Below are 22,190 nucleotides of genomic sequence, written 5' to 3' on the forward strand. Positions count from 1 at the left end.
CTTGGGACCATTGGTTCGCTAAGGTCCATTGAGGAGTACGCAGGTGGAGACGTGCGAAGGGTGTGACATGTACTGTCGAAGCCATGTGCCCCAATAGCACCATCATGTGATTCGCAGAAATGGTAATCTGTTGAAACACCTGCTGACAGAGATGGAGGATGGCGTGAAGGCGGTTGGATGGAAGAAACGCCCTCATCAGAACAGTGTCCAGAACGGCTCCAATAAATTGAAGTCGCTGGGTCGGAATGAGGTGAGACTTGGGTAGATTGATTTCGAACCCTAATAGTCGAAGGAAGTGAATGGTCTGATTGGTGGCAAGCAGAACCGCCTGAGGGGAATGAGCTTTGATCAACCAGTCGTCCAGATAAGGGAAGACTTGAAAGTTGTGAGAGCGGAGATAGGCCGCTACCACAATCAGACATTTGGTGAATACCCTGGGAGAGGAGGCCAGGCCGAAGGGTAGCACTTTGTACTGATAATGATGTTGATTGATGAGAAAGCGCAGATATTGCCTGGACTTCAGATGGATAGGAATATGTGTGTAAGCCTCTTTGAGATCGAGGGAGCATAGCCAGTCGCCCTGAGCGAGAAGAGGGTAGAGGGTGGCAAGAGAGAGCATTTTGAACTTCTCCTTGACCAAACATTTGTTGAGATCTCTGAGATCTAAGATGGGTCTGAGGTCTCCGGTCTTTTTGAGAACTAGAAAGTACCGGGAGTAAAAACCCTGACCTCGCTGATCTTGAGGAACTTCTTCGATGGCATTGAGAAGAAGGAGGGATTGAACCTCTTGAGCGAGAAGGAGGGACTGAGACTTATTGGAAGCAGACTCTTTTGGCAGGCCTAACGGCGGAGGAGTCTGAAAATTGAGGGAGTAGCCATGGGCTATGATCGAGAGCACCCACTGGTCGGTGGTGATTACCTCCCATCGAGAGTGAAAAATGGTTAATCGACCTCCTATGGGCTGTGGAAGAGGACAGGAGGGAGGGAGACTGGCAATGCCCAGGAGAAGGGAGTCAAAAGGGCTGAGTCGGCTTAGTCTGAGTGACAGGCTTTATGGTAGGCGGCTGTTGCTGACGTGCTTGTTGGTGCTGTTGCCGCTGCCTCCGAGGTTGTGGAGGTTGAGGCTGAACTGGCCGAGCAGAAAACCGCCTCTGATAAGATGGCTGCTGTCTAAATGGACGAGGAGGAGGAGGCTTCTTTTTATTTTTCAGCAAAGTATCCCACCTCGTCTCATGGGCAGAGAGCTTTTGAGTGGTGGTATCCATAGATTCTCCAAAGAGCTCCTCACCCAGGCAGGGAGCATTGGCAAGGCGGTCCTGGTGGTTCACATCAAGGTCGGAGACTTGGAGCCATGCCAATCGTCTCATCGCTACAGACATAGCCGTGGCTCGGGATGTGAGTTCAAAAGTATCATAGATGGACCGGACCATGAACTTCCTGAGTTGTAGGAGACTGGAAGTGCATTGTTGGAATGCAGGAAGCTTACGGTCAGGAAGATACTTTTGAAAAGAAGAGACTTGCTGAATCAAATATTTCAGGTAAAAAGAGAAGTGAAACGCATAGTTACCTGAACGGTTGGCCAGCATTGCATTTTGGTAAAGTCTTTTACCAAATTTATCCATGGCCTTGCCCTCTCTGCCAGGAGGGACAGAGGCATATACACTAGAGCCTGCCGATTTTTTGAGGGTGGACTCCACCAGCAGAGATTCATGGAATAGGAATCACCTTGTAAAGCGATTCCAGCTTCCTAGGGGCTCCTGGAACGGTGAGAGGAGTTTCTAAATTTTTGTAAAAAGTTTCCCTCAAGATGTCATGGAGGGGTAACTTTAAAAATTCTTTCGGAGGCTGGTCAAAATCCAAAGCATCAAGAAATGCTTTGGATTTTTTAGAGTCAGACTCTAGAGGGATGGAAAGGGTGTCCGACATCTCCTTAAGAAACTTGGTGAAGGACGAGTGCTCTGGCTTACCAGCAGGATCCTGCACCGATGTAACATCCTCCTCCGAGGAATAATCTGCCTCGGTACCGAGGGGGTCATCAGAATCATCCCACAAATCAGGGTCCCGTACCGATGACAGACGGCCCTGAGAAAGTGGGGTAGAAGGTTCGGTATGCTTGGTTTTGCGTACCGATTTACCAGACCTCATGGACACCGTACCGGGTGACTGTACAGCAGTACGGGTGTCAGAGAATGGCACCGGCTCCGAAGTCGAGTAAGCAGTGCGTCGAAGAGACTTCGGTTCCGCCGAGAGAACAGGCATAGAAACAGATTTTTGCGGTGCCGACAACGTCGATGCCGACAAAACAGGCTGTTCGACGATCGGCACCGAATGCTCAGTAGGTACCGACACTGGAAGGCTCGGAGTCAGCAGAGCCGGGAGCAAGTGTTGTAACTGCTCCTTAAGCTGGACCTGAAGGATGGATGCTATTCTCTCATCCAGAGACGGTCCCGATGGCACCGGTACCGCTTTTTTCTTGCTCAGTACCTGTGGTGCAGCTCGACGCTCAGACGAAGTCGATGCCGATGAAGAGGCAGTGACTTCAATAGGAGCGGAGCGTTTGCGAGGCCGGCGCGCAGTCTGCAGGACTTGGCTCACTGCTTGTTCGACTGGCGGGCTAAGGACAGTAGGGGATGGCTTCTTAGCCGGCTTACCTACAGGGTGCGACACCGAGGATGGATCTTGCGGTGTCGAAGTCACCGGTGCCGATTTGGAGCAAGATGACGGTGTCGATGCCGGGGGAACTTCCATGGCGGCACCAAAAAGAATTCGCTGTTGAATTTGGCGATTCTTTAGAGTTCTCTTTTGGAGAGAACTGCAGCGGGTGCACGTTTCTGCCCTATGGTACGGACCCAGACACTGAAGGCACCAATTGTGCGGGTCGGAAAGAGAAATAGGACGTGCACACCGCTGACACTTCTTAAAACCCGGTGAAGGGGGTATGAAGGGAAAAACGGCCGTAGCAAAATCGAAGCCCGAGGCTTCGATGGTGCCAACAGGCCCCGCCGGGGCTGACTGGAAAAAAGTCGAAAAAAAAATGGACTTTTTTTTTTTTTTAAATAAAAGAAAGAAACGATAAGGTGAATAAATCACGACAAGAAAATAACGCGCGAGCGGGAAGGTGAGAAAAATTTGAAAAAATTTTCCAACAGCAGTTGGAACACGCGTCTTCTTAGCTCCGTGGAAACTAAGAAACTGGAGACCACGCGCCTCTGTCGGGCGGGAAGGCACTCGCACGTGCGCGGTGCGGCCTACTAGAACTTTCAAAGTTCTTAGAGTGCAATCATTCTAAAATTGTCCGTACCGGGGGCTCCGTCGGTGCCGTCACCCATCAGTCAAGAATATGCTGCCTGCTTGTCCTGGGATAAAGAAAACAAACATTTTAAAGCAGGCATGTTATAAGAAATGTCTTCTACAACCCTAGCATGTACCTGCAACTTTAAAAAAACAGAAGGTAACTGCTTTGCATGTGTGTATAAAGAAATCAAAAGTATCAGCACAGATCTGTGTGCAAACTGGAATGCTGTTCTGCACATTAATATCAGTCTTGCAAAATTTTACGTGCAAGAAATTTTTGAGAGATTAATGAGGTACACAGAACAATATTCCAGATCAGGTGCAGATAAGTGCTAGCATTCTTGTTTTTCTGCAGACTTGTGCACAGTGAAGCTGCCCTTACCACAGAGTTTTTGTGCATGTGTTTGGCAAGCTTTTCCTGATTAATGCAAAAATTGTGTGCACTTGAATTTGCACCTCATTAACAATAAATTGCCGTAGAATATTTTCTCATTAATTTTGTGGTACACACCATACACACATGTACAATGTGGCTTTCTGCATTGCCCCCTAGGCATGTAGCTTGCAGTTTTTTTCCTTAGCTCTCATATCTGAAACTGGTTGGGTCATTCCACAATTCTACAGGGCACAAAATTTTAAACATTTATATTATACAGTTCAGCTTTGTCACATTGATAAAATACTTTTCAATAAAATAGTTTTAGCAGTTTCCTCTCTGAATGTGTGTGCATGTTTGACATCAAAAAGCCAGAAGCAAGAACCGTTTATGAACCACAGTAAGAAATGGGAGATTAAGGTTTAATGCCCATTTAGATCCCTCTAGTGTGGTTGGTTAAAAGTGCTAAGAAAGCTTGGGACTCACTGAAGAATCAGACTCTTATATTTCCTTAACATTATAGTGATGATAAAGGGTAGGAACTCCCAACACTTTACTGTTTTAGCTGGAAAAGATATGGAGACAGAAAGTGCTTTTCTTATAAGTATACCATCACACTGGACAAAAGGCAACTCTGGCAGCCCATCATATGCCAGGCTCAGGAAGACTGTTCCAGTGCTGCTTTCATGACGTTGCATATTGTAGCTTCTCGATACATGCCAAATGGAAGAAAAGCCAGGTGATGCATTATAGAGTATGACCTATTGAATAGGTAAAGGTCCATTTTTTTAAATGTCAAAATTGGGTGACCTTGCTTAAAGCAACTGAACAATAAATCCAATCAAAATAATTCTCTCAGTCACCAGATTGTGTTTTCACTATTTTTTGTTGAAAAAAAAAAATAAAGTAGCATTTCTTTTTCATGAAATAAATTCACTATATATTAGTTTGGTTGAATAAGTTATCATGAGCAAGGAAAGAGTTGGAGCCAGCAGGGACTGCTATTTGTCTAAGGCATTTTTTTCTCTCTCTGTAACGTCATCATCTTCAACAACCTGAAAATTAAAGATGGGCTACAAAGTCAAAATGATCTGTGTAATAGTTATGTTAGAGAGCAAAGGCAAGTTCAAGATTGTCAGTCAGGGCTGTTCTCACATTTCTGCCTGGGCAAGTTAAATGGCTGAAACAAAACAGACAGAACTGCAGGTGTTGGGTTTCTAGTTGTGCAGGTCCCTTAACAGAACTAAACTATATCAGATAATTAAAAGAGAGGAGCAGAGCCAAAGTCATGAGCTTAGTGAATGTTTACATACCTGTTCCACGCCTTCAACTTCCGGGATGTAAAATTGCAACATGTTCTGTATGCCACTTTTCAGAGTAATTATAGAGCTGGGACAGTTGGTACAAGAGCCTTGAAGTTTTAACTGAACAATCCCATCTTCAAAACCCTTAAAAATCACGTCACCTCCATCTTCTTGAACTGTTGGTCTGAGAACACAAAAATATATGTATACAAATGTAGTTTTGTAAGTAACTATAGCAGTGCTTATTAAAACCATTCATGTTGGCTAACCCATAAATTGTACTGAGTTGTTCCATTATACTCGACAGGATACCATAAGAATAAAAAAAACACAGTTTACACACTGCCTAAAGTACGAGTATTATTATTATTCAATAGTGTCACAGATATTCAGAGGTACATAATAGTACAAGTAGTTCTTTAAACTCTTTGCTGGTGATGTCATTGGTCTTTATGAACTGTATATGAACTGTATACACACCTCAAACAAACACAGCTTTATCTTCCTAAGTTAGTTTCACTGTATAGTACATGAAATAGTAAAGAAGTGATTTTTAACATGCAAGAATCCAGTGCTAGGATTTGGGGGTAATATGCAAAAAATGTCCGGTATCTTGGGGATTTCAATTTCTATGACGAGTGTTTTTATTGTATGTTTTTCCTAACTCGATGGATGTAGATCAGCAGAGATTCTTGAAGGCAGCCTTGGCCTTGATGTGCATGGCTCTGGCTAGCTGTTGGAATACTGCGAATACCAGACTTTAATATGTTGTTTAAGAAACTGTTTTTTCCTGGAGCAATTTAACAGCCTTAAGGCATGATGGACTGAACCCATGCCTAGCACTTAAAGGGAGATCAGCAACATCGAAAAGAGCCCAGTCTTAAATGTGTATCTTGAGGCCAGTATTCCTTTTTTCCTAGGTTCAGTATTTCTTTTTATTAGTGAGTGGGTGAAGCAATGGAGGAGAGAAATTATTTATTAGGGTGGGACGGAGAATTGTTATTTTAAAGGTTATAAACTATTGCTTTGTTGTTTGTATAATAAAATAAAATTAAAAAAAGATTCTGTGCTAATGGGAACTGATACTTCCAAATCATTATTTGTTCATTTGGAAAAGAACAAAAAAGAATAAAAATGCGTATCCTTCCTCTGTGGTTTAGATTGAAAAAATGGAATAAAAATAATTTACAAAAAAACAGTCCCATTTTAGTGCTCAATTGTACTGTAAAATCTGTATCAAAATAATGCAACATAATAGAACTCAAGCAGCTGCATAAGATGTATCAACTACAGGTGACTGTTTCACAGCGGTTATAACACAAATGTGTCACAGGGCTAGCACAAAACAGAGCCATCCGAAGTGAAAGCCTACTTAGTGTGGTTTGCTCCTACATAACTCAGAAAGCAGTGCAGTATAGGAGTTGCTGTAGCTGCTTCTCCAGCAGCCAGGCTGGGTTACCTGCTGCTGCTCTTCCCTCCTAGCTGCTGAACACTGAACCTGCAATTGTAGAGGTGAAAGGGAAAGCAAACAGAGAAATGCTGCACCATAGTGGTGGAGAAGAAAGGAATATGAACATGGAATTTCTGGATCATGGAGGAAAGGAATGTTGGACCATAGGCGTGTACGATAGAGAGAGATGCTGGCTAAGAGAGTTGTCAAGTTGATAAGGAGTATGGCGAGTACAGAAGGTATGTGTAATATTGGGGAGTGGGTAAAAAGAGGAGGGAATAGGAGGCCAGAGAAGGCACGAGACAGGAGAAATGGGGAGCAAGGGAATTAGGGGAGGAGATTTCCAAAGGTAAATGCAAGGTTTGTTCATGTGCCGTTATCTGAGCATCAGGAGGGCATAGCAAACTATCTCTTAAGATCCATTTGACTATATTCAAACACAGTTTGCAGCCATCTCTGGTGAACGTTTCCTGCATTAAAGCCCTTTAAGCATTCTGTGCAGATTAGTATGCACACTATTCCAGCACTAACTGGTCTTAATGCCAATAGTAAGTTTTGAGAATTGGTCCCTGAGCCTGAGAACTAAAGAACTCACTCACATTAAGAATAAATTAAAAATGCTAGTTACCTTATTCTAGTATCTAGGAGCTCTTTAATCATTGCCACGACTTCATCATCTTCCTCCGACGCAGCTTATATAAAAGCACAGCAAACTTGTTAAAAAGCTATTTTCAAAATCATTTCCTTCATGTTTTACTGCACTGTTAGCAAGGCAATAATAGATAACAGGGCCAATATTCAGATCACAGGAGGCAGGCCAGCTAACTTTCAAAGTCAATACTGACTGTGGATATTCAATACTGGGCTGTTTCCAGTGACCAACATAAATATCCAAGTTTATTTCTGGCAGGCTCAAACTTACCACTAAAGAATTGGCTAAAATACCTAAAACCTAAAATGGTAAGTCTGACAAGACAATCATTCAATGGGAGGAAACGACATTTAAAGTGGTGGACATCAGTATGAGCCCTTCGTGGATAACGAGAACCTCTGGCTCAGGCAAAATCTCAGAGGTAACCAGCACCAGACATCAGTCTAAATGAGAGTTGCCTCATACATCATATAGTCCATAATGAAATTAATCACCTGTGAAAACAATCGCACTCCCAAATGAAAATATCAGACTTAACACTAAGGAAGAAGGGAAATAAAGACATACAAAAAACATATAATCCCTAAAGACTAAACCAATATAGAATATGTGAAGTAAACTGTGTGAGTGAAAAAAATGTCACAATAAGACAAACTCCTAAAGAAAGGAAAAAAAAGGGGAGTCAGTGAATTGGTAAGTTAATGAATTAATGAAATAATCAAATAACATATGCGATTGAAGAATTAATACATCAATCAAATAACATATATAAATTGATACATAACTGTTGAATCTAACTGAATAAATATCATATATATAAAACCCTGGAAAAATACATGCAAAATGTATAAAGCACAGTTACTTACCGTAACAGGTGTTATCCAGGGACAGCAGGCAGATATTCTTGACTGATGGGTGACGGCACCGACGGAGCCCCGGTACGGACACTTTTAGAGTGATTGCACTCTAAGAACTTGGAAAGTTCTAGAGACCGCACCGCGCATGCGCGAGTGCCTTCCCGCCCGACCCCGACGCGCGGTCCCTCAGTTAAGATAAGCCAGCTAAGAAGCCAACCCGGGGAGGTGGGTGGGATGCAAGAATATCTGCCTGCTGTCCCTGGATAACACCTGTTACGGTAAGTAACTGTGCTTTATCCCAGGACAAGCAGGCAGCATATTCTTGACTGATGGGTGACCTCCAAGCTAACAAAAAGAGGGATGGAGGGAAGGTTGGCCATTAGGAAAACAAATTTTGTAAAACAGATTGGCCGAAATGTCCATCCCGTCTGGAGAAAGCATCCAGACAATAATGAGAAGTAAAAGTATGGACTGAGGACCACGTAGCAGCTTTGCAGATTTCCTCAATAGGCGTGGAACGGAGGAAAGCTACAGATGCTGCCATAGCTCTAACTCTATGGGCCGTGACAGAACCTTCCAGTGTCAGTCCCGACTGAGCATAGCAGAATGAAATGCAAGCCGCAAGCCAATTAGATAGCGTACGCTTAGAAACAGGACGTCCCAATTTATTCGGATCAAAGGACAGAAAAAGTTGGGGAGATGATCTGTGGGGCTTAGTAAGGTCTAAATAGTAAGCTAAAGCCCGCTTACAGTCCAAAGTATGAAGAGCCTGTTCTCCGGCATGGGAGTGAGGTTTGGGAAAAAAAACAGGCAGTACAATAGATTGGTTGAGATGGAACTCAGAGACAACCTTAGGGAGAAACTTTGGATGTGTACGTAGAACCACCTTGTCATGATGAAAGACTGTGAAAGGTGGGTCAGAAACTAGTGCATGGAGCTCACTGACCCTCCTGGCAGAGGTGAGAGCAATAAGAAAAAGTACCTTCCAAGTGAGAAATTTGAAAGAGGCAGTAGCCAAGGGTTCAAATGGAGGCTTCATCAAGGTGGAGAGAACCACGTTCAGATCCCAGATCACAGGAGGTGCTCTGAGAGGTGGTTTCATATTGAAAAGACCTCGCATGAATCTGGAGACTAGGGGATGAGCTGAAAGGAGTTTCCCCTGGACCGGCTCATGAAAGGCCGTAATGGCACTGAGATGGACTCTGACGGAAGTAGATTTAAGACCAGAGTTAGACAGAGACAGCAGATAATCCAAAAGAGTCTCCACTGCAAGAGACTTGGGGTCATGATGATGAAGGAGACACCAAGAAGAAAATCTTGTCCACTTTTGATGGTAACATTGTAGAGTGGCTGGCTTCCTGGAGGCGTCCAGAATGGAGCGAACAGGCTGAGATAGAATAAGATCAGTTGAAGTCAGCCCGAGAGATACCAAGCTGTCAGGTGTAGGGACTGCAGGTTGGGATGGAGAAGGGTTTCCTGATTCTGCGTAAGCAGAGAGGGAAACAGTGGAAGTAGAAATGGATCCCTGGAACTGAGTTGAAGTAGAAGGGAGAACCAATGCTGCCTGGGCCACCGTGGAGCAATCAGGATCATGGTGGCCCGGTCCCTCTTTAGTTTGAACAAGGTCCGAAGCATGAGAGGTAGAGGAGGGAAAGCATAGAGGAACAGATTGGACCAATCCAGAAGAAAAGCATCCGCTGCTAGACGGTGGGGAGAGTAAAGTCTGGAGCAGAATTGGGGCAACTGATGATTGTGAGGAGCTGCAAAGAGGTCCACTTGAGGAGTGCCCCATTGAGCAAAGATGGACTGTAGAGTCGATGGGTTGAGAGTCCATTCGTGGGGTTGGAGAACTCTGCTGAGCTTGTCCGCTAAGTAATTCTGTTCTCCTTGAATATAAATCGCCTTCAGGAATAAGCGGCGAGTGGTTGCCCAGGACCAGATTCTCTGAGCTTCCTGGCATAAGAGGCGAGAGCCTGTTCCACCCTGTTTGTTGATGTAGTACATGGCTACCTGGTTGTCTGTGCAGAGTAGCAGGACTTGAGGAAACAGAAGGTGTTGGAAGGCCTTGAGGGCATAGAACATTGCCCTGAGTTCTAGGAAATTGATGTGATGCTTCTTTTCCTGAGGAGTCCAAACGCCTTGAGTTTGATACTCGTTCAAATGGGCTCCCCATGCATAAGGGGAGGCGTCGGTGGTGATGACCAGTTGATGAGGAGGCAGATGGAACAGAAGGCCCCTGGAGAGATTTGAGGATGTCAACCACCATTGCAGCGACTGACGAAGAGACGATGTCACAGATATGTGTCGTGAGCAAGAGTCTGTCGCCTGAGACCACTGTAGAGCCAGGGTCCATTGAGGAGTGCGCAGGTGAAGACGAGCCAGAGGTGTGACATGAACTGTGGAGGCCATGTGACCCAAGAGAATCATCATCTGCTTTGCAGAAATGGAGTGCTGGGGCAGCACCTGCTGACAGAGCGATTGGAGGTTGTGAAGACGGTTGTCCGGCAAGAAGGCTCTCATCTGGACAGTGTCCAACACCGCTCCAATGAATTGAAGTCTCTGTGTAGGAAGAAGGTGAGACTTGGGTACATTGATTTCGAACCCTAGAAGTTGTAGAAAAAAGATGGTCTGGTTGGTGGCCAGAAGAACAGCTTGAGATGAAATGGCCTTGATCAACCAGTCGTCCAGGTAGGGAAAAACCTGAAGGTGGTGGGAGCGCAGAAACGCTGCCACCACCACCAGACATTTTGTGAACACTCTTGGAGAGGAGGCAAGACCGAAGGGGAGCACTCTGTATTGGTAATGACAGTGATTGATCATGAAGCGAAGGTACTGTCTGGAGGCCGGGTTGATTGGAATGTGAGTGTAGGCCTCTTTGAGATCGAGAGAGCATAGCCAGTCGTTGTGATCGAGGAGAGGATAAAGTGTTGCTAGAGATAGCATCTTGAATTTTTCTTTGACCAAGCATTTGTTGAGGTCTCGCAGATCTAGAATTGGTCTTAGGTCCCCTGTTTTTTTGGGAACTAGAAAATAACGGGAGTAGAATCCCTGCCCCCTTTGATCTAGAGGAACTTCCTCTATGGCGTTCAGAAGGAGGAGGGATTGAACCTCCTGACGAAGAAGGGCAGATTGAGGAGTGTGCAAAGCAGACTCTTTTGGTAGACTTTGGCCTGGAAGGGTGTGAAAGTTGAGAGAGTAGCCATGTCGGATGATGTTGAGGACCCATTGGTCCGAAGTGATGACTTCCCACCGGCTGAGAAAGAAAGAGTCGTCCTCCTATCGGTTGAGGGAGGAAAGGAGATGTATGAACGCTGGCTATGCCCTCGAGGACTAAGTCAAAAGGGCTGAGTCGATTTTTGCTGAGGAGGCTGCTTGGCTGGTTGTTGCTGCTGAGGTCTAGGCGTTTGCCTCTGTTGTTGACGCTGCCTCCGAGGTTGCTGAGTGTATGGCTGCAAGGGGCGAGCCACAAAACGCCGCTGATAGGCCGATTGCTGTCTAAATGGCCGTGGAGGTGGGGGTTTCTTCTTGGTCTTAAGAAGGGTATCCCAGCGGGTTTCATGAGCCGAGAGCTTCTGAGTCGTCGAGTCCATAGATTCTCCGAACAGCTCATCCCCTAAACATGGGGCATTAGCCAACCGGTCTTGATGATTAACATCAAGCTCGGAGACTCTGAGCCAGGCCAAACGTCGCATGGCTACAGACATGGCTGTTGCTCTAGAGGTAAGCTCAAAGGTGTCATATATAGACCTTACCATGAATTTTCTGAGCTGGAAGAGAGACGAGGAGCATTGATGGAAAGCCTCACGATTCCCCACAGGAAGGTACTGCTCAAAGGAAGCCATGGTGGTAAGGAGATGCTTTAAGTAAAAAGAAAAATGAAAAGCATAGTTACCAGAACGATTAGCAAGCATCGCATTCTGGTAAAGTCGCTTACCAAATTTGTCCATGGCTTATCCCTCTCTGCCAGGAGGAACAGAGGCATAGACACTAGCTCCTAAGGACTTCTTGAGGGTGGATTCTACAAAGAGAGACTCATGAGGGAGCTGTGGTTTATCGAACCCAGGAATAGGGATCACTTTATACAGGGAATCCAATTTGCGGGGGGCTCCCGGAACAGTAAGAGGAGTCTCCAAATTCTTGTAAAAGGTTTCCCTCAGGATGTCATGCAAAGAGAGTTTCAAGAATTCCTTTGGAGGCTGGTCAAAATCAAGGGCGTCTAGAAAAGCTTTGGACTTTTTAGACTCAGCCTCCAAAGGAATGGAAAGAGATTCACACATATCTCTTAAAAAAAGAAGAGAAAGAGGTGGAATCAGGTTTGGAGGAAGTATCCTGAAGAACAGGCTCGTCCTCCTCTGACGAACACTCCCCTTCTGACAGAAAAGGTTCTTCAGAGTCGCCCCACAGATCAGGGTCTCGAATATGGGGACCACGGTCCCGAGACTCAGGGGTGGATGGTTCCTGGTGTCGGGTCTTGCGTACCGACTTACCCGACCTCATCGACGCGGTACCGGGTGATGTTATCGGTTGCACCGGAGCCGAAGTCTGTACCGATTGGTGATGAGACCTGGGCTCCGGTGCGAGGACAGGCATCGACGCCGATGAGGCCAAGTGTACCGGTACCGAAGGAGTGGATGGTGACAATACAGACTGTTCCACAATCGGTACCGGTTGCCCAGTGGGAACCGACACCGGAGGGCTCGGTGTCAGGAGAGCTGGAAGGAGTTGTTTGAGCTGTTCCTTCAGCTGCACCTGTAAGATGGCCGCAATGCGATCATCGAGGGAGGGCACCGGTACCGCTTTTTTCTTCTGCGGTACCTGTGGTGCCGCTCTACGCCCCGGAGATGAGGCGCCCTATGTCGAGGGACTCACCTCAATAGGGGCGGAGCGCTTCCGCTGGCGCCTCACGGTCGGCAGGATTGGACTCTCTGCAATGGAGACCGGAGGACGTTCCAGCGGGGAAGGCTTCTTAGCCGGCTTACCTGCATGCTGCGACGCCGACGCGGTATCACGTGGCGTCGATGAGGTGGGTGCCGACGAAAGAGGTACCGAGACCGGCGCCGAAGACGTGGGGTCGGACATGTCGGTGCCGAAAAGCAGTCTCTGCTGTTTTTCTCGATTTTTGAGAGTCCGCTTTTTCAAAGTGGCACAGCGGGTGCAGGTAGAGGCCTGATGTTCCGGACCCAGACACTGAAGGCACCAGTTGTGTGGGTCTGTGAGGGAAATAGGCCGTGCACACCGCTGGCACTTCTTGAACCCGGGCTGAGGGGGCATGAACGGAAAAAAATAAGAGATTTTTTTTTTTTTTTTTACAAAAGAAAGAAAAAAGGAAGGGCAAAAAAAAACTGAAAAAGTTTACGCAAGCGGGAAGGCGAATGAAAAAATTTTTCAACAGCCGTTGAAAATGCGACTTCTTAGCTCCGCGGAAACTAAGAAACTGAGGGACCGCGCGTCGGGGTCGGGCGGGAAGGCACTCGCGCATGCGCGGTGCGGTCTCTAGAACTTTCCAAGTTCTTAGAGTGCAATCACTCTAAAAGTGTCCGTACCGGGGCTCCGTCGGTGCCGTCACCCATCAGTCAAGAATATGCTGCCTGCTTGTCCTGGGATAATACAAACACTAGAAAGTTACATACTAATATAAAGTGCAAGTGCGGAAATTCCTATTATAAGTTAGTTGCCAGAAACCAAAACTGACTAGGTAAATGTGATGGGTGTCACAAAACTTGATGAATAATCTAGTACTAAGCTGATGAAGTAAAAGACACTACCTGAATAAATATGCAAAGGTCAAGCTGAAAACTTAATAATATACTAAATAATGTACTAATAAGAATATAAAGTGCCAATCCGAAAGTTCATTGATAAAAAATAAATATAAAGTGCAAATGCAAAAGACTTGATAACAAAGCTGATAAGGATATAAAGTGCAAATGCCACCTACCAAGTCCATTTTCAGCACTGGCCAGCTAAGTTATAGTAACCAAAGAAATACCTGCTATTTGCGCGGCCTACTTTGGCTATTAAACTTGGCTGGCCAGTGCTTAAAATTGACGGCTATCACACAATATAGCCAATCAAGTTTTAGCTGCTAACCCCTAATATTCAGTGAAGATAGCCAGCTATCTCTTGCTGAATATTAGTGTTAGCTGGCCAAACGTTATTTAACAAGCCAAGAGCTATTCCTAGCTGGTTAAATAGTGCTGAATATCAGACCGAATTAATGCACCCTAATGGCTTAAACAGTATCAGAACCTAGCTAAGAACAGTAAAAAGTCAAAGGGGGCCATGAAAGGTAGCACTATTTGCATACAACAGGAACTCATAAGACTAAACACACAATAGGAAAAATACAAGTACAGAGTACCGTGGTCTAGAGCAGTGTTCTTCAACCTTTTTACACCTATGGACCAGCGGAAATAAAATAATTATTTCGTGGACCGGCAAACTAATAAGACTGAAATTTTTTAAAAAACCCATTGCCACCCTGTCCTCGCGAGCTCGGTCCCGTTAACCATCTGATCCCATCCGCACAAGCCTCAAATAGTTATGATTTTATACTGAACATATTTTATTAACGTATAAAAAGAAACAATATTCTGTACAATTGTCATTTTATAAATATAAATAATACAGGGCAAGGATCAACAAAACCCCCGTCTCCCCTCCCCTTCACATATATCCCCTCTACTATCAAGAAAACTGAATAAGCCAAATTATTACAGAATGCTACACAAATATCATGCTAACAGAATACCGCAGTCACACATGGCAGGAATGGTGTTAGGGGGAGTGCAACTAGGGCAACTGCCTCCTGGTCAGAGAAAGCCCTAAGCCAGCTGGAAGCTAAAGACACACTGCCTGGGCTTTGCACTCCCCAGTTATGTCTAACATCAGCTCTAGCAGGATACATATTTTAAATCTGATATATTCTAATCACAAGATAGAAATAAAATTATTTTTTTCTACCTTTTGTCGTCTCTGGTTTCTGCTTTCATCGTCTTTTCACTCTCTTCCATCCAGCATCTGCCTCTTCCATCCACTGTCTGCCCTCTACCCCTACCCCACCCATATGGTATCTGTGTTCTTTCTATGCCCCTCTCTCCTACACCAGATCTAGCATCTTTGTCCCTCTTTCCTTATTTTTCATCTGACCCCCCTTCCCAGCATCAATCTCTCTCTACCTTGTCATTCCTCTGTCTCTCCCCTTTCCCTCATCTGATCTCTCCATTCCATCCTGACTCCTTCCCCTCCTCTAATCTCCCTGCCAGCTGTTTCCTTCCAATGTTCCAGCAGTACCTTCTCCCTTTCTTCCTCCCCTTATCCAACAGTAACTTTCCCTTCCCCTTCTCCCCTGTCAGCAGTAGCCCCTTCCCCTCCCTTGTCCAGGAGTACCCCTTCTCCCTTTCCTCCTCCCCTTATCCAACAGTAATTCTCATCCCTTCCCTTTCCCTTCTCCCTTGCCAGCAGTAGCCCCTTCCCCTCCCTTGTCTAGGAGCACCTCTACTCCCTTCCCTCTCCAGCAAATGTTTCCTCGATATAGGCTAGCGGCAGCTCTGTGTGCTTTTAACTTCGGCACACAGCTGCCCCTAAGCAGTATTTTAGCGCGGTTTCATGAGGCAGCCTCGGGGCTTTTGGTAGGCCGGCTCGCTTCGATGATGCGATGTGGGCCGGCCTACCAAAGGCCCCGAGGCTGCCTCATGAAACCGCGCTAAAATACTGCCTAGGGGCAGCTGTGTGCCGAAGTTAAAAGCACACTGACCTGCCGCTGCTTTTCTGGGGGTGCGGAGACATACGCGGCAGGACTCGGTGGTGGCAGGCAGGAGTGCCGGCATAGCGACGGCAACAGGAAGTTGCACGTCAGCTAACGCTGGCACCTTTTGCTGCGGCAGAGTCCTGAATCCTTCGCAGACCGGCAAGATTTTTTTGCGGACCGACACCGGTCCGCGGACCGGCGGTTGAAGAACTGTGGTCTAGAGGTCAGAGAATGTTTGATGTACTTGGCTAAGATCACACAATTCAGCAATAAAAGGAATTTAGACACATCCTAGTGTCTTAGTTTACCCAGTTGTAGCTCAGGAACAATATTCCTTCGTTCCTTTGGACGTTCTCACCCAGAAACTAAATTGTAACATAAACTGGGATTCTGTTTAAATAAAAAATGCATGTTAAATAAAAGTCATTATCGGTCCTTTAAAAAAATCCCCTACTGCATGATAGAAACTTGTATAATAAATCTCAGGCTGCAAAAAGCATCTTTGAAATGTGTGCATTAAGCAGAATTCGCAGTTTTCATTCCAAGAACTTCTGTTCATCAGAACAGAAATCAAAAGGTCTCAAAGTGAGGAAAATAAAATGATGGCCAAAGCAGGCCAGTGATCTGCCTGCTTACCTGTATCTGTCCGAGGTGCCTCCTCTGTAACTACAGGTAAACCAGAGGCAAAGAAATCCATTATAGTGGCATAAATATCTGGTTTCATCAGGTTCCAGTCTGTATCTTCACTAGTCTGCAGAAGGAATTTTAAGAACAAAATGTCAGAAATGGTACGAAAAGATGGAGAATTATAAAATGCTCCAGTGTTAAAAGTAGTAATATTCCCTCCTCTTAGAATTACCGAGAAGCAGCTTTTTTCCCCCTCTTATTTGTATTAAGAGGCAATCCTCATTATTTCAGTGGACTGTGATTTCAGACAGATCTGCTCTAATGGCTGGCCTACGTAAGTATGAAACGTCCAAAAAGAAGCAATACTGCAAATATTCTTCAAAAATGACTTACAGTTAATATAATACTACTACTACTATTTATTATTTCTATAGCGCTTAAAAGGCGTACGCAGCGCTGTACATTTTAACATACAATAGACAGTCCTCACAAATACTATATTTCCACATCACTTTTTTAATCAATAGAGAGAAGTATCTTTTAAGTTCTGAGGTAATCGAATACGAGGCAAAAGGCTAGCTCCAAATATACAGACAACTTCTATTGCCTTCTAAAAGTATAATCATATACCCAGAAACTCCTCATGCACATCACTAAATATATCACTTAAAAAGAGATTAGGTGTGTCATTCTGGACAAGCGAGTTATCTCCCCACGGCCATGAGTCATATGCAGAAGGAATCCACTCCAGGTTTTTTCTGTGACCCTCTTACTTCACCAGGAGCTCTACTGCCACCTGCAGTTAGTACCCAAGCATGCAAGAGCTCCATCAAAATTATGTGACACTAGTCTTTAGGCCCGTTACATTAACGGGTAATAGAATAGATGTCTGTCTGTCTTTCTTTCTTTCTGTCTGTCTCTCTACCTCCTGCTGTATTTCTCTCTCCCTGACCCCCTTTCTCTGTCTGTCTTTCTGTCCCTCTTCCTGCCCCTGTGTCTTTCTTCCTTTCTTTCTGTCTCCCTCCCTCCCACTGTCTGTCTGTATTTATTTCTATCTGTCTCTCTCCCTGCTCCATATGTAACATTCCCTTCCCCTTCATTTCCCTGTGCAGCATTTCCCTCCCCCGACCTCACTTCCCTGTGCAGCAACAGCAGCAGTATTTCCCTCTGCGTCCATTTCTCTGAGCAGCAGGTCCTTGTGCAGCAGCTTTTCCCCCAACCCCACCCCCCCTTTGCTTCCCGCGGTATGGCCTACCATCGCACTCACAGTGGTCAAGGAGATCGAGAGGGCACAGCAGGAAAAACGGCACTACCGGTAGAAGTTTATTTTTAAGTTTAAAGTTGCCGCCGCGGCTCCTCTCACGATCGCTGCCTGCATCGGAAGCCTTCTCTGACGCAGGTGTGGCTCGTGAGAGGAGTCGCTGCAGCACCTTTAATCTTTTTTTTTTTTTTTTGTAATTCTTTATTTAAGCACTGTATCCACTATTACAACAAGTACCACAGTGTGGCATAACCATAAAAGAAAAACAATAAGCAGGTATACAGTGTGTACAATATGAAACACCCCTCCCCCCCACAACCAAACCCCCCATCCCCCCCCTCCAAGACCCCCCCTCCAGCCCCCCCCAAAGAGCCAGCTAATTGACCCCTCCCCAAGAAGCATCAAGATCCCCCCCCACTACTCAATACGCTCCATAAAGGAGAAGGAGCGGGACAGAAGCCCAGGAAACAAAGGAGGTTCCCATACGGGAGTAAGCAATCTAAGCCTCCCTTGCAGGAATCTCAGAACTACCCTCCACCTCCAGGAACCTACCCCACAGATCCTCGAACTGTCGCCTCTGGCGGGTAAGTAGAGCGGAAAGGCGAAATTTCTCACATACCCAGCCCAGTTTCACTCTCATCATCTCCACCGTGGGTAGCGTGGGGCTTTTCCAAAGAGAGGCTAGTATTAGCCTAGCCGCTGTAAAAGCCAGACGTGCCATCTTGTCCTGCGTTTCCTCCACTTCCCCTGGGAGTACCCCCAACAGAGCTGTTTCCGCTCTATATGGCAAATTACATTGCAAGAGGCGCCCCACATAATGGAACACCTGAGTCCAGTACTCCAAGATGTGAGGGCACTCCCACCACATATGGAAGAACGTACCCCTCAGACCACACCCTCTCCAGCATTCCCCTGCACATGAGGTGCCCATCTTTGCAAGCATCACAGGAGTAACATACCATCGCACAAGAAGCTTAAGAGCATTTTCTACCAGTTGTGGAGCCACCGCCACGTGGTGTATTCGCAGTGCTATTTGTTCCCATTCCTCTGTCGTATAGGTGAGCCCCAAATCCTCCTCCCAAGCCCGCATATAAGATGTCTGTTGACCAGGGTCTGCATGCAATATGCGGTATAGATGCGAAATGCAGCCCCGACGCACTGGGTCCCCCAACAGGAGCTCAAACCTCGAGCGCTTATAATCGTGGAGGTCCCCCATCTTGAATCGCATAATATAATCCTTCACCTGAAGATAGGGGAATAAATCACGCTGCTCCAGGTGGAAAGAAGCTTGCACCTCAGGAAACCCACGAATGCTCTCCCCTTCCAACAGCTGGCCAAAACGCCTCAGCCCGCCTCGCTCCCACCTGCAAAAGACTCCCCCCTCCCTACCCGGAGTGAAGTCCTCCGCATACCTAATAGGCAAAAAATGTAATCCCCGCACCCTATCCACCAGTTTCCTACTAGCCCCCATCCAGACCCGTAGCGTCCATCTTATAAAAGGATTAGAAAGATTAACAATTTCCTTCTCCCTTAAGCCCACCCACGGTAAATAAGACAGCGTCGTTATGCCCCTAGGGCCCCCCATGAGACCCTGTTCCACCTGAACCCACAATTTGGCCGGAATCGCATGCCAATCTACAACCGCCCTAAGCTGTGCCGCCCGGTAGTATAATTCCAAATTGGGTATCCCCATGCCTCCCTCCTCCTTAAATTTGAACATTGCATATCTCGCAACCCGGGGACGCCTACCCCTCCAGATAAATTGTAAAAGTGACCTATGCCAGCGAATAAAATAGGCTTTAGGGACTTCAACAGGAAGAACTTGAAATAGATAGAGAAATCTGGGCAGGACCATCATACGTATCACCTCCATTCTACCCATCCAAGAAAGGCACAGAGGGTCCCATCTATCAAGGTCTTGTCGCATTGCCGCTCCCAGAGGAAGATAATTAAGGCGGAACAGGGTATCCCAATCCACCCCCAGCAAAATCCCCAGATATTTAATGGGGCCTTTCACCCAGCGGAAGGGGACCCTATGTTGCAGTTCCAGGGCCTCCAGCTCGGGTACCGAAATGTTCAAGATCTCCGTCTTAGACATATTAGCCTTGAAGCCAGAGATCCGCCCATAATCCCGCATCAGGTCTCGTAGAGCCAGAAGTGAACTCTCCGACCCCTCCACTATGGCCAAAATATCATCCGCAAAAAGGGACAGTTTATGCTCAACCCCCTGCACCTGCACCCCCTTCACATGCCGGGACAGACGTATGCTTTGAGCCAAAGGCTCGATCACCAGAGCAAACAGCAGGGGAGAGAGTGGGCACCCTTGTCTCGTCCCTCGATGTAACTCGAAGGGCTTGGAATAGACCCCATTAACTTTGACGCAAGCCATCGGGGTGTGATAAAGCGTAAGAATCCAAGAAATAAAGCGTGACCCGAATCCCATCTGGCGTAGGACAGCCTCCATAAACGTCCAATCCACCCGATCGAACGCCTTTTCGGCATCCACCGCCACCGCCACCCAAGACGTTCTTGATCTACGAGCCGCCCACACCAAGTTCAGCACCCGCCGAATACCATCAGCCGCCTGGCGCCCCCCAATGAACCCCACCTGGTCCGGGTGAATCAAGTCCGGCATATAGGTTGCCATCCTATCAGCCAAAATACGGGCCAAGATTTTGGTATCAATGCCTAACAGAGAGATAGGGCGATAGCTGCCACACAAAGACGCATCTTTCCCTGGTTTAGGCAGTATCGTGATCCCTGCCAAACGCATATAGAAAGGCAAGCGCTCTCCCTCTTTCAGGGAATTAAATAATCTAGTTAGTAAAGGCGCAACCAAGGGAGAAAGTTTTTTGTAAAACAGCCCTGTAAACCCGTCCAGGCCCGGAGACTTTCCCGGCTTCAATTGTCTAATAACACGTAATACCTCATCCACCGTAATATCACCTTCCAGCCCCAGCGCATCCGACCCAGATAGAGTGGGCAGTCCCAAATCTCTCAAATAGGCTTGGCTCTCCTCCACGGAACCCTCCAGCTCTGGAGTATAAAGTTCCTGATAGAACTCCCGAAACCGCCTTTGTATGCCTACCTCCTCAGTAATAACCGTGCCATCCCTCTCCTTAATAGCCAAAATATTACTCCTAGATTGTTGCACTTTGACCCTATGAGCCAAAAGTTTACTAGCCCGGTTTCCCGATTCAAAATATTTAAGCCTCAACTTCTCAAGATTAAATTTAATCACCTCATCTTCTAACTTCCCAAGGGCCATTCGGGTTTCCTGAAGCCGAAGCCTCAGCTGCGGGCCCCCCTGACCCCTCTTGTGTTGATCCACCAAAGTGCGGAGTGTTTCCCGGAGCTGCAATTCCTCCTTCTGCCGAGACTTCTTCTTATAGGCAGCTATAGAGATCAATTCCCCCCTTAACACCCCTTTCAAACTTTCCCAGATTGTCACGGGGGAGAACTGATCCACATTATTAAACTCTAGAAAATCATAGATCCCCGTTTCTAACTTCTGCACAATTTTCGGATCACCTAACAGGGTATCATTTAATCTCCAGTACGTATCTCCCCCCCGAGGTCCTCCCCAGCTCAGATCCATCCATAGCGGGGCATGGTCAGACCAGCCAATGGTATCAATCTTGGTGTCTAACACCTTACCCCCCCACCCTTTATCCACACATATCAAATCAATGCGAGTGTACACCTCATGTACAGGAGAATAGAAAGTGTAGTCCCTACCCATCCAATGTTGCACCCGCCACCCATCCTCCACATTAAGGACTTCCAGAAATCTCTTCAGATCTTTTCTATCACTCTTAAGTCTGTCACTCCCCTTGCCCGTGGAATCCCATTCCTGATTAAGAACCAAATTAAAATCTCCCCCCACCACCAAGTGCCCCACCTTGACCGCTAAAATTTTGGGCAGGAGAAGGTCAAAAAAGTGGCCCTGTTGAGAGTTAGGTGCATACAAATTAACCAGCGTTACCCGGATGCCATCAACCGTACCAGTCCAGATAAGCCATCTCCCTCCCTCATCCCTCCATTCCCCTTCTGGGACCACCTTCAACTTGTGGGAGAACAGAATCCCCACCCCCGCTTTTTTCCGCTCCACCCTATTAGATGCCCAAACCCTCACTGGATAGTCCCGGAACTGTACAAGTTTTTCTCCAGCTTTTACAAAATGAGTTTCTTGAACAAAACAAATATCAAAACATAGGCGCTTAACTTCTTTCAACAACAGTTGCCGTTTACGTGGCATGTTAAGCCCCTTAACATTCAAACTTCCCAATCTAAGAACCTTATCCCCCCCCATCCTCAACTAACAGCAACACACCCAACACCCCTCCCCCTACCATCCCCCTCCGTGACCCAAGCTCCCCTCCCCCCATTCCCCCCACCCCCCCATCCTCTCCCCTCCTCCCCAATCTTCCCCACCCCCCTCCCCACCAGACCCACACTCCCTCTCTCCCCACTCCTTCCAAGACTTCAAGTGACTTCACCACCCCCCCATGCCACCTTTAATGTACCTCCCGTCCTCACATCCAAACCTCTCACACACCCTAGCCCCCCTGCAATCGCTCCCCATCCCCTTAACCATATACTCTCAGGCACACTCCCAA

At 46.6% G+C, this 22,190-nt stretch overlaps 1 protein-coding gene across 3 annotated transcripts in view; it reads right to left on the reverse strand.

The window, feature by feature from the left end:
- The window catches only part of NFU1 (NFU1 iron-sulfur cluster scaffold), a 78,074-nt gene that overhangs the window by 21,141 nt on the left and 34,743 nt on the right, over positions 1-22,190 (reverse strand). For 2 of the 3 annotated variants that reach the window (XM_033948080.1, XM_033948078.1), the window contains 3 exons: positions 16,320-16,434; positions 7,053-7,116; positions 4,984-5,158 (listed from right to left, as the gene is read on the reverse strand). In XM_033948080.1, coding sequence (XP_033803971.1) covers positions 4,984-5,158; positions 7,053-7,116; positions 16,320-16,434 — 354 coding nt within the window. Of the gene's footprint in view, positions 1-3,923; positions 4,726-4,983; positions 5,159-7,052; positions 7,117-16,319; positions 16,435-22,190 lie in introns of those variants that run through there. The other variant, XM_033948079.1, reaches the window with a different exon arrangement.

The sequence above is a fragment of the Geotrypetes seraphini genome, chromosome 6 (assembly GCF_902459505.1).
Source record: "Geotrypetes seraphini chromosome 6, aGeoSer1.1, whole genome shotgun sequence".
Taxonomy (NCBI): domain Eukaryota; kingdom Metazoa; phylum Chordata; class Amphibia; order Gymnophiona; family Dermophiidae; genus Geotrypetes; species Geotrypetes seraphini.